General features: G+C 52.6%; 1 protein-coding gene across 4 annotated transcripts in view; it reads right to left on the bottom strand.

The window, feature by feature from the left end:
* The window catches only part of ZDHHC19 (zDHHC palmitoyltransferase 19), a 42,376-nt gene that overhangs the window by 17,327 nt on the left and 7,717 nt on the right, over positions 1–17,332 (bottom strand). Inside the window, exons 6-8 of one of the 4 annotated variants that reach the window (XM_086675120.1) lie at positions 15,399–15,484; positions 14,850–15,050; positions 1,214–14,239 (exon numbers count right to left, since the gene is read on the bottom strand). The exons of 1 other annotated variant lie outside the window; for it this stretch is intronic. In XM_086675120.1, the coding sequence (XP_086531246.1) occupies positions 14,861–15,050; positions 15,399–15,484 (276 nt within the window). In that variant the 3' untranslated portion in view covers positions 1,214–14,239; positions 14,850–14,860. Of the gene's footprint in view, positions 1–1,213; positions 14,240–14,849; positions 15,051–15,398; positions 15,485–17,332 lie in introns of those variants that run through there. 2 more of the 4 variants (XM_086675121.1, XM_086675122.1) reach the window with 2 other exon arrangements.

Genomic DNA, 17,332 nt, shown 5'->3' with positions numbered 1-17,332 from the left:
TCCTTCCTTCCTTCCTTCCTTCCTTCCTTCCTTTCTTTTTTTTCTTTCTTTCTTTCTTTCTTTCTTTCTTTCTTTCTTTCCTTCTTTCTTTCTTATTCCTTTCTTTCTCCCTCCCTCTCTCATCTTTCTTTCTTTCTTTCTTTTTCTTTCTTTCTCTTCCTTCCTTCCTCCCTGCCTTCCTTTCTTTCTTTCTTTCTTTCTTTCCTTTTCTTTCTTCTTTCTCTCTCTCTTTCTTTCTTTCTCTCCCTCTTTCTTTCTCTCTTTTCTCTTTCTTTCTTTCTTTCTTCTTTTTCTTTCTCTATCTTTCTTTCTTCTTTTTTTCTCTATCTTTCTTTCTTTCTTTTCTTTCTCTTTCTCCCTCCCTCCTTCTCTCTCTCTTTCTTTCTTTCAGATAAAAATAAAGAGAGTTGAATAATCTCTGAAACCAAAAGCTAGTTCTGGAATGGAAGGTTTTTGAGGTTTCTCTTAACTGGTACCAGAAATCTTTATCTCTCAACCAACTGTAACCACCACTGTGCCCTCCTCCCACCCGCCAACAAATGTGCCGCTCTGGCTCCACTTCTCCCTCCCCTGACCCTCTCCTGTGATAACTGGTCGCTCCTCCTGGAGCTGCACTTCCAGGACACCTTACCCTGCCCTTCTTTTATTTGTTATTTGTTCTCTCCCCCCAAATACCCCTGGAGTAACCTGTGTCCTCCCCGCCCTCCAGGCCCAGGCCAATCTTTGGCTTGACGTCCTTTTTAGGGGTCTGGAAGCTATCCTCAACTGCTTTGGCCTGGTACACTGGGCAGTTTACCATGCTTCCCTGAGCCTCAGTTTCCTCATCTGTCTATTGGGGCTGATTACCCCTGCGCCGCCCCCAGCTCATGGGGGAATGTGCTCTGTAATGTATGCATTAAGCTTTGCACAACACAGGTGTGCCCACAGCCTCCTAGGAAGAGGAAGCCTTCCCTGACACCCTGCCCTCCACCCAAAGGTGGTTCCGGCCCCTGGGAACAGTCATCCATCTCGTTGAGACCACCTTTCTATGGTCAGTCAGCTTCAAGTCTTACTGAAGGTGGCTTACAGCTGACTGGTCATTTCAGTTTTCCCAAGCAAGCGCCCTCTCCTGCCTCTCAGGGGCTCCAAGGGCCTCGAGGCCAAGGCCATCTCATTCATCTTTCACCCCCTCCCCATTCCTTTTCACCCAACAGATCCGTTCCTCGCACAGCAGTAGGCTGTCATGGGTGCTCATTACCGGTTTGTTTTATTTGAACCTGAGTTTACATCTCTGGCAACTACAGCCACGACACGTGGCCATTAAACTTTATGGTGACAACAGAACAAAGGCAGAGGGACAGGTCAGCAACATGTCACTCTGAGGGTGAGAGCACATCTTAGGAGTTTTTTAAGAGGCACCAGGGCAAAAGATCTGTGATGGCTGCCCACGTAGGAAGGTCCCCGACCTGAGTCACTCACAGTGGGGGGGTGGGGGGGTGCTGTAGAAAGGACAGTGTCCGGTGTCTGGGTGGATGGGAGCGGATGCATTTGCAGAGTTTATAGCTGTCCTTTGACTCAAATTCTTCTCACCTACTATCATATCAAGCTTTAGAGGCCTGTTGGAGGCCAACTCTAGGCCAGACCAGTGGTTAAGAGGCCCTCAGGGTGTCTTACTTTGTTCCTCCTCCACATTCTGGGTTCTGGATTCTTGTGGTGCTCAGCCAGGCAGGTCTCTGCCTGCCTTTTGTCTCTGCCTGGTTCTCCTTCTGGTCGTCTCCCCTCCCTAGTCCCCAATCAGCCTCGCTATCTGTGCTGCCACAGGCATGAGGTCAGCCAGTCTGATGCAACCGTTTCTGGTGCGGGGACAAGCCCCTGCCTGGCACAGCTCACCAACGCAGGGCGAGCTCTGAACTGTCAGCCCTGAGCTCCGCCACCCCGGCTCAGTGTCCTGTGCAGGAGCCCTCCCTCCAGGCCACACAACCCCACTGAAGACTGGTCATGGCCATTGTTTTAACCCCTCCACTCCCTCACTGAGTGAGCTGGGGCAACTCGCCTCACCTCTCTGCACCTGTTTCTGCTTCTGGAAAGGGAGACAATGACACATACTCTCAGGACTGTTGTGAGAATTAAATAGAAAACAGCATTTCCCAAACTTTGGTCACTCAATGTCCTGTCACAGGTTTTTCCATACCTGCACATCACCTGCTTTACTTTTTTACTTGGTGTTTCTCATCAAGTCAGCTTCAAATCATCTCACTTTGTAAAAAATATGCTTTGCTAAAGAACACAGGGCCCATGCAATAGATTAATATATGCAGCCTCTTCTGTTCCTTTTAAATGATGCATTTTAAAAACTCCTGTCGCGGGGCACCTGGGTGGCTCAGTCGGTTAAGCATCCGACTTCGACTCAGGTCACGATCTCGCAGTCTGTGAGTTCGAGCCCCGCGTCGGGCTCTGGGCTGATGGCTCAGAGCCTGGAGCCTGCTTCCGATTCTATGTCTCCCTCTCTCTCTGTCCCTCCCCCATTCATGCTCTGTCTCTCTCTGTCTCAAAAATAAATAAACGTTAAAAAAAATTAAAAAAAAAATAAAAACTCCTGTCTCCAAATCCTTCCCTTCTTGGTAGGCCAGGCCTCTTTTGAGCCAGCTATAGGCTTTTCCAATAATCATCACAATAAATACTTAACTATCAAATCCAAAGTCCTCTGGGGAAGGGACATGAAAGCTGTTGCAACATGATTTGGAAGACCCTGAGGTAAGAGATGGGCAGCTTGAACCCACCCCTCCCCGGGCAGGTGTGTAGCAGCTGTGGGCGTGGGGACCTCTGCCTGGAGGAGTCACTGGCCCTCTTGGAGGACAAGGACCAAGACCCCCACTGCCCCGCTAGGAGAGAGGGACACAGAGGACAAGGAGCCCTAGGGCCCAACTGTGAACTGAGAGGCCAGCTCATCTGGGCATCCCGGCCACACTGTCAGAGCACATACCTCCTGCCAGTTGGTGCCTGAAAACCCAGGGCTGGGGACCGAGGGCAGACACCCACACAAGGGTGAGGACAGATTTGCCCTTCGTTACAGGTCAGGTCTCGACAGCTATGTGGGCAGGCACAGCCCGACTCCGTGACCCCCGAGCTCAGTGTGGCCTAGTCTCACCGGGACTTAAGAGTTTGGGGACTGGAGCTTTAGCTCTTTAAAAACAAGTCAATTAAGCGGTGCCATGGGGCTTGCATGTAACAATCTCTTAATTGTGCTCTGCGCCTTTAGCATAGAAGGTGCTTTCACACTTTCTGCTTGGTACTTCACTGCCAACCTACAAGGTAGGTTGTCCTACCAGAGCAAGTCCAGGGCTGTGGCCCCAGTTCATAGATGAAAACACTGGGGTTCAGAGAGGCTAAGACACGAGCCCCCAGGGCAGTATGCAGTGGTAAACAGCGTGGGATATTTATCAAGCACTCATTATGTGCTGGCATGTTCCCACACCTTACCTCATGTGATACTTAAAACAGTCCTATGACGTATGGACTATTAGCCAAATAAGCAAGGTTAGGAATCCCACCCAAGATGCAGCAGATTTGAATTTGTTACGAATTACAGACAGCCCCCAATTTCCAACTAGATTATATTCCAAGATGTGGTCTAAAGACACTTGGCCACTGAAACAGGGTTATTATGGTATTCAGGTACTCAGGCTAATCCAAGGAGGGCCAATTAACCCAGAATACTCCACATTCCTGGATATGTGCAATGAATATTCAAAAACTATTACTATAATGCCAGCAGTCAACATAAAACAGTGAAAGCATTTGATAAGAAAGTACTTTTTACTTATCTCAAAGCCTGCCTAAAATCTGAGGCCCAGATAGAAGAATGGACATAATTTACCCTGCCCTCCTATTTTAGAATTTAAAGAAGAAAAACCAGTGGTATGGGGGGCGGGGAACAGGCTGGGGAAAAAAGACAGTTGACCAAATAAGGTCAAATAAGGAAGTTGTGAAAGCAAGAAGCAGGTCCCTGAGGCCAGCTCAACGCGAGGGGGACAGCAGGATGGCTGGGGACCTTAACTTCTCTCCCATTCAGGAGCTTGTTTTCATCACAGAAAGATGCCAGAAGGTACCGGATCCGCTGACTGCTGGGGAGTCTGGGAGACTCAGAGCCCCGAGAACAAAGAGAGGAAAAGCAATGCTGTCAATGGGATTTTCTAGGGAAGACAATTGGGTTTCCAGTGGGTCTAATCAGAAATGGATTCACCCCCTGCCACCACATACCGAATTCTGGCAGGGGGTCAGGAGTCAGGGTCTGACGGCAGCTGGAGACTCTCCACTACCCTTGGAAGAGCAGCCTGGGACTCTGGCTGCTTTTTGCTCTGATGCTGGGACAGCAGCTCACAGCTGTGTGACTGGACCCGCTGTTTTACCTCTCACCTCCTCCTCCATGAGACAAAGGTGACACTCAAACCTCCCATCCAGGGCCACTGTGGAGAATGAGTGAGTCAGACAGTGTCTTGCACACAGGGGACACATAAACGATACGTTACCCCCTGGTCTGGCTGGTGTCCTCACTTCCTGACTGAGGCTTCAGGGCCATCAAGGCTGTGAAGGCGGCAGCTTTGTCACAGTCCCCTCTGTGCCAAGTTATGAGACGGCCAGAACTGAAGGGCTGGGAGGTGAGTGGAGGGTGGGGAGGCTTTCATGGTTCAAACCAGGTGTGAACAGATGAGAGACATGATTCTAACTTGAGATCAGAGCCTGACAGCATAGCAGGCTGTGGGCCACTACCTCCCCTTTGTGGAGCCCTCCAGGAGAGGGGCCTGCAGTGGCCACAGAGCCACTCCCGCCGCAGAGCAGAGCAGCCCCAGCCAAGCCAGCGAAAGTGCCCATAACCCCCCTGTTCTCAGGTAACATCGGCACTGGAAGGAGTCACAGATCTTTTGGGTCCATATCCTCATTCCACAGATAAGGGAACAGGTCCAGAGAGGGGAAGGGCTTTTTGCAGTCACACAAACCCATAGAGGAAGTGCTGGGCCTAGAAATCAGGTGTCCCAACACCCAGGCTGACAGTCAGAATCCCCCCTCCCTCCACCTCCAGCTAGGAAGCACTTGCTCATCCACCATAAGCATCTGATGAGCTTGCTTCCAGTCTTTTAAAAATACATATATAGGGGCACATGGGTGGCTCAGTTGGTTGAGCATCTGACTCTTGATTTTGGCTCAGGACATGATCTCATGGTTCTTGGGTTCGAGCCCCGCATCGGGCTCTGTGCTGACAGCTCAGAGCCCGGAGCCTACTTGGGATTCTGTGTCTCCCTCTCTCTCCCAAAATTAAACATTAAAAAAAAATGTGTTTTAATGTTAAAAAATAAAAAAACAAAAACAGAAATACATATATAAGATTGAACATTAACGATATGCCATCCACGAACACATTATTTTTTAAATCCAATTTCATTACCTCCTGGATACATTGTAGTTATTCAGTATTTGTTGAATGAATGAACTTTTAGCCCCACTATCCCAGTTCAGGCTCCTCCCTAGATGACATCACTAAGCTCTTGATTGGTTTCTCCTCTGCAAGTTCCTCCACCCAGTGCCCTCCCTCCCCATCCCTATCGGGGCTTACCATGTGGTCCCTACCACAGCAGGGACCCTGGGGACCAAGAGGGCAAATGAGGCTGCCCAGAGGTTTCCTTCCACCCTGCTCCTCTTTGGTCAAGGCCCCTCTTTTGGGACACCCTTTGGATTAGGCTTGGGAACAGGCTGGGACACCCAGACACCCTCTCCCACGGATCCAGGCCCTGGCACCCTGCTTAGCTGCTTCCTCATGCTACCCAAGCGCTCCTTTCACTCAATGGCTGGTTTTGTCTTTGCTTTCACTCTTTTCCCCACTGTGCTAGGATATGGAAGGACCCCTGAGCCTCCAGTAGGACTCCAAGGAAATCATTCAGTCAGAAAATTAAGGCCAGTTCAATGGGGAGAATCCTTCCACAATGTATAGAGATAGCGAATTATCATGTTGTACACTTTACGTACCTTATGATTGTATCTGTCGATTATAACCTGGTAAAGCTGGAAAAAAAGAAAAAACCTAAGGCCAGAGCCTGGGGCACTGGCAGGGCCCAGCACTGCTGAAGGCAAGGGCATGAGTTCTGCAACAGGACAGAGCCTGGAAGTTTTCCTGGTAGGAGGTGAGAGGGAGAGTCACAGGGCAGGAGTTAGGAGGAGAAGCAAGTATGTCTGATCCCTGAGGTCAAGGATGAAGAGAGAGTTTTCAAGAAAGAGGGTATAATCAACAGTGCCAAAGCAGCTGAGGATGGAGGAAAGTCACATCCACTTCCTGAGCTGGATGTGCACAGACCCTCCCTGGGACCAAGTTTGGGGTCAGGATATGTCAGGAGGCCCACTGGCTGGATCGGGTACTGAGGAGACCTCCTGGTGAAGCTGGATAGATGAGCTAGGTGGGTGTGGACCCACCCCCAAACCCCAGGGACACGTCCCGAGACCCTACTGAGCAGAAACAGGGTGGGACGGAAACTAAACAACTTGTGCCTTTAAAGTCACCTGAAATTTATGTCTCAGCAATGTTTGATTTTTGGCTTCTCTTTCCTGCAGCAGGATATTTAAAGAAAACAAATCTTTAAAAGCTTCAACTCCAAAGCAAAGAGCCCTCTGTGTGCCTACTTCTGGTCTCTGCTTTAGGAACAAACCTCCTTTACTCTTTGGTCTGAATTGTGTCCAAGGCAGAGTGAGCCTCTCAGCCAAGATGGGCGCAGCCCAAGTCTCTGCTGCAGGTTCAGAGTGAGCCTGGCCCAGCCAGACCTTGAGACCTTCCAGAGGCTTCCACTCCAGGGCACCCTGAAGCCAGGGATCCAGAGGAACTGACAAGGTGGTAGTACCAGTTGGGAGCAGAGAGGGTCACATCTCTGCCCCAAACCCAAGGCCGGTCAGCTATCCCCCTAGGGACAGATACTTGGTGGGGAAGAGAGGGAGCTGAGAAGTCACCCAAGGAAGGTGACCAGTCTTTGTCTGGGATTTAAAAAGAGGTGGCCTGGGGCGCCTGGGTGGCTCAGTTGGTTAAGCGTCCAACTTCGGCTCAGGTCATGATCTCACAGTTGGTGGGCTCGAGGCCCATGTCGGGCTCTGTGCTGACAGCTCAGAGCCTGGAGCCTGCTTCAGATTCCGTGTCTCCCTCTCTCTCTTTGCCTCTCCCCTTCTCATGCTCTCTCTCTCTCTCTCTCTCTCTCTCTCTCAAAACTGAATAAACATTAAAAAAAAATTAAAACAAAAAAGAAAAGAGGTGGCCCATTCTTGGCTTTGGCCATTTCCAAATGATCCAAATCCAGAGCCGGAAAAGAAGGCCCAAGAAGGGGAAATGGAGACAAAGACTTGAAACCAAGTATGACCCTCCTATTGCTCCTTTCACAGCAACCCCACACCTACTCAGCTGTGGCCTGTGCAAAGAAGTGAATGTCAGTGTCTTCCCATGGTGCACTGCGTGACCCCACAGCGCTGAGGAAGCTCTGCACGAGCTTTAGTGTCCCTTTCACAGATGTAGGAACAGTGGCTCTGAGATGATAGGGGCCTTCCCGGGCCACACGGCCAGAAGCAGCAGGGGTTGCTTTCCAACACAGCTCTCCTGATGCCCAGTCTGTGCCCTCTCCACACAGTCCCACCATCCTGGCCAGGAAAAGGGCAGATAGGGCAGTCTTTCCATTTCTGTCAGTGGCTGAGGAACAGACAGATTTCTAGTGAGCACTGGGCAAAGGACTTTTCCAGCACAGATGGCCAAGGGTCCTGCCCAGGGATTAGTACCCTTGCTTGGTGACCTAATGCATCGCCTGCTACCAGGGGACAGATGAGGTTCAGGTAAAGGACCCTAATCGGTCATTCAATAAGCCCTGACAAAGTCCTGTCCACTTCAGGGCTTGTCCCCAGACTAGGGGCCCTCCTTCCGGGTCACTGAGTCATGGGCTTCCAGTAGGTCAGGGTAAGAGTAGTCCCAGGGAGCCTCCAGAAAATTCTGTCCTTGCAGACAGGGAGATGGAGGCCAAGGCCTGCCCAGGGTCCCATCCACAAAAGTAACAGCAGCACCTTCCCCATAAGTCATTGTGAGGATTAAATGAGATAATGCAAAGACAACGCAAAGCACTCACCCCACAGTTAGCACTCAAAGAGATACTATTTTTGTCGTCATTGTGATTTTGCCTACCAGACCCAAGCTACTAGGCCTCGAGGAGAAGAAAGAGTGCCTCCCGGTTTACAGTCCAGGCCTCTGACCCACCTGGTTGCTCACAGTGGCGTGATGGAAAGACTCAGAAGCAGTTCTGGAACCCAGTCTCGTCTGGCCTCTACTTAGGTGTGTGACCTGGGGAAGGCCCTGCTGAACCTCCCCCACTAGTGCCTTCGTTTTCTTCTCACTGAGAAGTAAACTAGATATTCAGGAGGGACCCTTCCAGTTTGGGAATCTCCAATTTCAGCAGCAAAACTGCCCTGACCAGAAAGCTGTGAAAGCGTGTGCCTGGCTGGGAGGAGGAAGCCCCGTTGGAGACAGACAAAGGCGCCCTGTGCAGGCCCTGCCTCTGGCCCGGCCCAGAGCTCTGTGGGTTTCCACACCCAAGCCCAGGGCCTTCCAAGAATCACAGTTAAAAGGTATTACTTGAAAGTTGCCAGACAGTTAACTTTGAGTTCCTGGAAGCTGTAGTCCAGGAACAGCTGGGGGTTGGGAATGGTGGTGAAGAGAGGCTGGGTGGGGGAGATGAGAAGTGGGGAGCAAAGACTGAGGTGAGGGAAGGACTGGCCACAGGGAGAGGGGAGAGCAGGCAGGAGCTCCGAGCACAGCTCAAACACAGGGTTCAGATGACCACGGCTTTGACCTCCTTCAGCCTAGGACACTATCCAGCCCCAAAATAGAAGCAACAATGTGTTTTCTTAACAGGAAACTCTGTCACCATGCGGGAGGGCAGAGCCTTTGGGTGGTCATCCTGCTGTTCCCTTGAAGACTCTCAGGCCACCCCTCCATTCTCCTTCGGCCCAGAGACACTGACATTGGTTGCTTTTCTCTAAAACATGACCACAAAATCTCCCCTCTGAAGCAGCACCCTTCACCTCTGCAGCCTGGCCATTAGGGAACCCACAGCAAACCGGGCAGAGGCAGGCTGCTGTTGCCATGGTGACCAGCATCCTGAGGCCACAGGAGATCACCAAGTCCCGACTCCGGGCAACGCCTCTATCACACGGAGGCCATGATCACCGCCATCAATCAAGCACCTCCAGGGTGCCAGTGCTGAGCCCAGCTCTTTGCACGTCCTGCATGATGTACCCTCGGAACAGCGCTACGAGGGGCAATGGTGTATCTCCTTTCACAACAGGGGAAGCCGGCAGTCTGGCTGCAGAGCCCAGGTCTCAACCACAACAGCAGTCTGCCCTTATCCACGGTTTCAGTTACTCACACAGGGTCATCTGCGGTCTTGAATCAGACAAGCTTCCTTCTGAGATGTCGTCAAAAGGCCCACACTAGCCTAACACTGTGTCACAGTGCTGATGCCGTTGTCCTCACTACAGCTCATCTGGTAGGCATCTAATCATCTCACATCACCACCACAAGGGTGAGTACAGTCCAGCAAGAGCTTTTGAGAGAAAGACCACATTCACATAATTTTTATGATGGTGTTTTGTTATCATTGTTCCAGCTTACTTTTAGTTGTTGTTGTGAATCTTATTGTGCCTATTGTATAAATGAAACTTTATTATCGGATATATAGGGCCCAGGAGTACCCCGGTCTCAGGCATCCACTGGGGGTCTTGGAGCATACCTCCGTGGATAAGGGGGACTACTGTAACAAACTGAAATAAAATATAACTGCTGGAGCACCTGGGTGGCTCAATCGGTCGAGCGTCCGACTTCAGCTCAGGTCATGTTCTCGATCGAAGTCCACGAGTTCGAGCCCCGCATCGGGCTCTGTGCTGACAGCTCAAAGCCTGGAGCCTGCTTTGGATTCCGTGTCTCCCTCTCTCTCTGTCCCTCCCCAACTTGCACTCTGTCTCTCTCTCTCTCAAAAATAAGTAAACATTAAAAAAATTAAAAAAATATATATAACTGCCTATAGAAGTACAGTGCAATGGTGAAGGCTAAAAGGGATGTGGCTGTGCCTCTTAGAAGTGTGACCCTGGGGAAGAGGCCTGTTTGCTTAGTGCTGATTCCCTTATCTCTAAAACATGACAACTTCAGAGGGTTGTGAGGATTAAAAAAGTGCATACGAATCCCTGTCCCTGGGCAGGCCCCAGCGGTGCTCAGTGAAGGTTTCGTCACCCATTACAGGGCCTGCCAAACCTTCAGCCCTGCACACTCCGCACACAGGAACTAAAGAGTAGGATGTGGGCACTGGGGGAGCATCACCTGGGTACGAGGCACTGGGCCAGGGGCCCAGGAGGGTCATTCGACCAGGGGCCTGGGCTCTGCGACACAGTAGGATTCTGGGCCCTGATCCCTCACTGCGGCAAACCTCCTCTGCCCCATCAGTCCCTACCCCACCCTAAGCCACCGGCAGTGCCCTCCTGGGTGGGGCAGGCAGGGCAGGGCAGGGCTGGGCATCATTATCACTCCCAGCTCAGGGCTGGAGACAGAGTTAAGCCAGGCCTTCTTATCGGCTCCCCAAGCACTATGCTGAAAGGCACTGCCTGGCTCTGAAGCTTGGGGGCTGGAAGGCGGGGCCCTGTAGTGGCTGCCCAAGTCCTTGCTCCTCTAGAATGGTCCCCGGAGCAAGAATGGAAGAAGCAGCCTGGCAAACAGAACTCCACCTGGCTTGGATACCTTGTCATCTTAGGCAATCCCTTCCCTCTCTAATCTCCATCTGTGAAACTGGGGGTGGAGGGGATGACCCCTGAGTCCCTCGCAGCTTGAAAGAGTTGGGATCCTGTGACCACCTGTGAGGTAGCCATGCTGATTGTCCTATTTACAGACAAGGCACCTGAGGCCGAGCAGAGGGAAGAGACTCATTCCCATAGCATACTAGTCAGTGGCAGAGCTGAAGGACACCCAAGCCAGTGCTCTTCCCACACCACATGCCCTGACCTTCTAGCAGGCCCATGGAGGAAAAGTCTAGAAATGACAAAAGCACAGCTACTTCTGGGCTCCCCATCCCAGGTCCAAACCCCTCCATGAGGTTCCAGGTATGGGTTGGGGGCCTCAGAAGAGCTCCAGGCCCGTGGATACCTGGCAGCCCTACGGAGTGAGAGGTCACTCCTTGGCTTCTGTCCAGGGAAGGCAAGGATGGCAGGGCTTTCTGGGTGTGGGGAGAGCTGTCCCCATAACCGGACTCGGATAATACCCCTGCTCTTATCAGTGGGCCAAGGGCTCCAAGGGGTATATCTGAGAATCAAGGGCAGGTTCAGCAGAAGTGGGGAGGGAGCACAGAGGCAAGGTGAGTGCAGCTCAGCTGAAGCTTTTAGTCTGGAAGGAAAGAATCTCTGAGGGTGGGTCTAGGGTTAGGGGATGGGTGTGGGCGGAGCCACAGGAAGGGGCAAGCTAGGTCCACTTACCCTTTGAGGAGCAGAGGAACCTGAGCTAAAGGGCTTTCTAAAGAAATCCTAAAAACCTCAGTTTGGGATGGACGAGGGAGACCCAAAATCTATGCCCCGGAGCAGAGGAGTCACGGCTGCCTTTGAGAACCTAAGAAAAGTTATGCCCTTGCCTAATGGGGAAACCGAGGCCCAGGCTTTTGGGGAGATGACTCACACCTAGCTGAAGACTTGGAAGGCCCTGGGGCGCCTGGGTGGCTCAGTTGGTTAAGCATCCAACTTCAGCCCAGGTCATGATCTTACAGCCTATGAATTCGGGCCCCGCATCTGGCTCTGGGCTGACAGCTCAGAGCCTGAAGCCTGCTTCAGATTCTGTGTCCCTCTCTCTCTCTGTCCCTCCCCAACTCATGCTCTGCCTCTCTCTGTCTCTCTCAAAAATAAACATTAAAAAATTTTTTATAAAGACTTGGAAAGCCCTGTTGGAGAGGGGGTGAGTCCCCTGTACAGCTGGGGGCAGTGACCCAGGAGGTTCAGTCCTAATGACCAGTCGCCAGGCTCTGAACCAGGCAGGGCAGCAGAGAAACAGGCCATGCGGCAGAGCAGGACTAGGCCTTCCAGACCCTGGGGCCTGGCTTTCTCAGGCCCCGGCAGAGCTGGGGCTCCAGGCAGGCACCACCTGGGTACTCAGCCAGTTCCCTGAATATCCAGGCCTTGGCTCAGGATTCCTGGGCTCTCTTCTTCTCTGGCCCAGGCTCAGAGGACTCCCATCTGGGAGCAGGCCTGCAACTCTCCTCACTGCTGGGCAGCCAGGGCTGAGCTGTGCCCTCTGAAACCACCCAGACAGGTGATGAACACATACACTACATACACCCCTGGGGTTGGGGGCTCAAAAGGCCTCATGCCCTCTTCCCCTCCCCAGGCACCCCTGGACTGCAGGCTTCCCAGACAGGTAAGACTGCTTCACCTTTATTTGTAAATGCTGGCCCTAAGACTTTTAAATGTGGCCACCGAAGCCATTTACAACAAGGCCAAAACTAGGCTGCCTTTCTGTATGCCAGTGAGTACCCTGCACCCCTCCCAGAACCCAAGGTTAACTCTGAGTTAAGCAGGGGTGAGAGCTGAGAAAAGGCTTGAACACCGAGAGCGCTTGGCATGGGGAGTCCATGAGACCAGGGCAAAGGGGGCAAGAAAGAGCTGTAGTCCTTGGGGTTGAGCAAGACTGTTCAGGGGCCCAGAGAGCCAGAGCCAGAGCCAGGGGTAAAGCTGGGGCTGGACAGGGAAGGGCCCAAAGCCGCCATGGACATTCCAGGGAGGAGGAAGAAGGAAGGGCAGCAGCAAGAGGCACTCAGCATATAGAGAACTGAAGTTACGTCCTGCATTGTGGGTCACCCACCTCTCCAGGCTGGGCTGGCACCCCCAAAGGATGAACTCCTGCCACCCCCACAATACACATACAGGCACACAAACCTCCATGGGACCCTGAGGTGTTCACCTGGTCCTCTGCTGACATGCCTTCCTCTCACCTTCACCACATCCTGAGCTCGCCTGGCAACGAGGGTGGCAGGAAGCAGCGTGGTTAGTGCCCATCATCACCTCCTAATGTAGCAGTTCTGAACCTTCAGGGTGGCAGGAGCACATGGGGCACTTGACAAAAATTCAGATTCAGATTCCTGCCCTCCCTTCTCCTCAAGATTCTGAATCAGTGGTCTGAGGACCCAGGTAATTCTGAGAGGGTGGTCCTTGGAGAAATGCTGGGTGGTCTGCTAGGTGTTCGGTGGAGAAAACAACCGTAAATATAACTGCTGCATTCATCGTGTGCCTACTGTGCACCTGACGTTTGGCATGAACCACCTTATTTTGTCCTTTGACACCCTTCCGGGAAAGGTGCCATCATTTCTATTCCCAAGGTCACACACTGCCCACTAGAGAAATCACAATTTGAGGTAGTTCCCTCTCTCCCCACCCCCTTCCTGTCCCCCAGGGGCCTGCAGACTTACAGGGTCTGGGACCCACCCCAGGGACAGGACCAGAACCAGCATGTGACTCCCCAACAGGAAGGAGTGACCAAGGTGACACCAGTTAGTAAGAAAGATGTAGAATTGTACCGTAATGGAGAATACCCCCACCCCTCCACTTCCCAGGGATGAGGCAGCAAAAGGGCCCAGTCCCAGCCTGAGGGCTGCCAAGTCACCAGGGAGGCTCCAGTGTGGCAAGGCTGGACCTGGCTGGCTTAGCCAATTCCCAGGCGGCGGGCGCCCCCTGCAGCCAGATAGGGGAGTGGCAGGCAGAGGCCTGGACGTTCCCAGGGCTGACCTCCCTGGGACGGCTAGGTTTTCTCTGGCATCGTCTCCGGGCCTCACTGTGGTCCTTCTGGTTGCCCCATTTTAAGGATGAGAGAAGTGTTGAGTGTCTTGCCCAAAATCGCAGAGCCAGCCAATATGGGGCCCTGGCTCCTCCCTCCCGGAGTCTTTGTCCCAGCCCCCCAGAGCCCCCCCTCACCTCCAAGCTCCCTCCCCCGTAGGACAGACAGGACCTTTGTAGGAGGCAGGCAGTGGGTATTTAATAGGCTTTGGTGGAGGATCTCGACACTCCCACCAGGGAAGTGGGCAAGGGTGGGGCACAGACAGGCCTCCACACAGGGCTCAGGAGATGAGGTTCAGATGCAGGGGCTCCTGGCATCGCCGGGTGTGAGGGGGCGAGAGGTGGGCAGAGCCTCGTCTGGGGCACTCCTGCAGCAGGGAAAAAAACACTGGGCCTGCATGGAGCTAAACACAGAGTGGAGGGATGGGGGCTCTCCCCAAGCCCCTGCCCCACAGCTCATGACCCTCCAGTTAGGGAGCAAGAAACTGTCCAAGCCACCAGCCCCACAGGGAGAGCAAAGGGAGTGGGCTGGTCCCACAGAATGTCACTGCAGGGGCCCTGGGGGAGGAGGAGGCTGTGGATTACACACCCCCACTTCATTCCTAATGGTCCACTTCCAGGCATTTCATATGTTGGGCTTCAGAGTAAAAGTTGCCTTTAAATAAAGGGCTCCATCCAATCTCAGAATTATGAACTACTGGCCTAGTCTCAGTCACTAATAGCTGAGGAAACAGACACCCAGAAAGGGTAAGTGGCCTCAGGCCAACCAGCAAGTGGTCTTTTCTCTTTATGTCTCCAGGGACCCCTGGTGTATTCTGAGGACTGTGACTTTACTTCCAGCACTCCTCAGGTCTATGATCCCCCTCCCTCAAGCTCTGAGTGCTCCAGTCTCAGGGCCAGACAAACATGGGGTGAGGGGGTTCCCCCCGACACTTGTAATATCCACAGAATCCCTCTCCCAACACACACAAGTACACACTCTCTCTCTCTCTTTCTCTTCTTACCTCCTGGAGGGCTAGAGCCTCTCCCTGAGGGAACCTTCCCTGGTTTGTGGAGACTCAGAGATTGGGGCTGGGGGGCCAGAGCCAGGTTCTGGGAGGGCTGGGGGACTGAGCACCGAGGGGCACACTGGGAAGTGCAGGTTCTGCATGGGCACCCAGTCAGACCCCGCCACTCTCTGCAGCCAGACAGCTTCAGCCATGTACCTGGGGAGCAATAAGCCACATGGAAGGGGTCATGGCCCTCCCGGCCTGCTCCCTCTCAGCTTGGGGAGCACACAGCCCAAGGCTTGGCCCTGCAGAGAGCTGCAGCCAGTCTCATTCAGGCTATAGTGCCCCTCTACCACATTTCTTAGGGTAAGAATCCACAAAGGCAAGGAAGTGAGGGTTCCAGAGGCTCTCACAATGCCCTGAAGGAAACCCCGAAAGAAGAACAGTGAGTATAAAGGCCTGGGAGCTGGGGCTAAGAGGTCAGGGGCGATGACCCGGCTTTATCCCAACTCCCCCTCCCCCCCACCACGCCCCATCACTGGGTCCTCTGGTCTGCAAACTCACTTGGGTCCCAGCGGTGCACAAATTGTTAAATACCAGTTGCTGGCACAGCCGTGGTCGAAGGGGTTGTATCCCTGCAGGTATCGGCACTGGAGGGAGGTGAGGGCCAAAAGAGGAACTCAGGTTCAGCAGGACCGGGCAGCCTACCCTCTGATGGTCCTCCCTGAACCATCAGCTCAGCACAGGCCCATGGCAAGACTCCAAGGGCAGAGAAGCAGGGAGAGTGAGCCAAGGCCTCCCCTGACCCACCTCTGAGTAGCTCTCTCCAGGCAACCCCTGGCCCTGCCCCCACCTCTCTTGCCTTCTCAGGGATCCTCCCCCATCACCCGTACTCTCTTTTGCAGTATCCTCTCCTTCTCTGTTTCCTTTGGCCACACCACATCCTCCTGCTACCTCCTTCTAGATACACTTTCAGATCTTTTTGTGGCTAAACTGGTCCAAATACAGTTCCACACCCCTCCCCCAATTTCCCTACCTTCCCAGTTCTCATTTTTTCCAAACTTGTGCTTTCACTGAATTTCACTATCTAGAAGGCCAATTGCATGGGGCCCAACCATATCTCCCTAACAAAATAACTTGGCCCTGGAAATCTGGACTGAAGTTCCTGAGCACCCATGCAGTGAAGGTCAAGCCCAAAGGTGAAGTCCTCCCTTGAATACTCTTAACCAAGTTCTTCCCCTCCCCTCCCCTCCCTCTACCCATCAGCCCCGCCCTCCTCCCCCTCCCCAGCACGAGCAGATTCTCACCCTGACGTCAAGAGCCTTAGCTACAAAATGTCTGTAATGATCAAAAGTGGCCCAAGGGCACCTCTGCCCACCACGGGGAGCTCCCCTGTGTCCCATGCCCCTGTCACAAAGATTTTGACCTTCAACACTATTCTCCATCACAAGGTGTCAGGATTCCATGCAGGGCAGCTGACACCTAGGGGAGAAAAAGTCAAGACGGCTCCACAATGTCCCATTGTTGACAAAAAGTGACATCGACCATCAAGACACTTTGAGTTCTAACATTTAAAGCATTAAGGGAAACTGCCATTCTATTTGAAATTTTAATTAAATGGTTAGAAGAGTTTGATTATATTTACAATTAGAATTTTAAATTTAGAGAAATAAATTTTGATTGATTAGATGTATATGAAGTATACAAAAACAACTGTCCAACACTTAAAGGCATGATAATTGTCTGATGAACTCATTAGAACTCACTAGTAAAAGACAACACCTTCCTCTCCCCACATGAGAGCTTCTCGGATGTGAATGGAATCCAACAGCTCCAATTCCGTGTCTCAAATGCTCCCACACTCCACAGGACAAAAATCAAAGCGGGCATCTTCTCTTCCCAGCTCCTCCTTCCCAGGCTCTCTGCTGCCTCTGCTCTCTGCCCTTCTTCCCCAGGGATCGGGGCATCAGGCATTTTTCTCTCTCTTTCTCTCCCAAGGCATTATCAATTCCTTTGTGTAAAGACTCACTCATTCGCTTGGAAATATCTGGGGGCCTCAACAATGTCCTAGGCACAGCACTGGGGGCTGAGGACACAACCACCACCACCAAAGCCTGCCTTAACTCTCAAGCAGCTGGGGAGTGGGCAGGGCAGTGCACAGAAGAGCAGGCAGCCGGGGCCAAGACTCCAAGGTGCAGGGAGAGGAGCAGCAGCCCTGGAAAGCAGACAGTGGGGCCCTGAGTGGCCACGGTAGGGGCATTCAGCTTCCCTGATACTGTGTGCAGCCTGGAAAGATTAAGTTTTAGGGCTGCCTACTGGCCCCTTCGAGAGCACAGCGCCAACGTGACAGTGAGGAGAGGCCGGGCTGGAAGCTGGCTGAGGAAGGCAAAGAATGATACCGGCGAGCATAGCCAGCTCGTTCAAGAAATATGGCCCTGCTGGAGGGGAGAAGGCAACAGGTGGAGAAGAGGCTTGTGTTGTTAGGAGTGTTCTCTTTG

This window comes from Puma concolor, chromosome C2, assembly GCF_028749965.1.
Source record: "Puma concolor isolate L17-30 chromosome C2, mPumCon1.1.hap2, whole genome shotgun sequence".
Taxonomy (NCBI): Eukaryota; Metazoa; Chordata; class Mammalia; order Carnivora; family Felidae; genus Puma; species Puma concolor.
The sequence above is the reverse complement of the archived record's forward strand: the minus strand, read 5'-3'. Positions and strand labels throughout refer to the sequence as shown.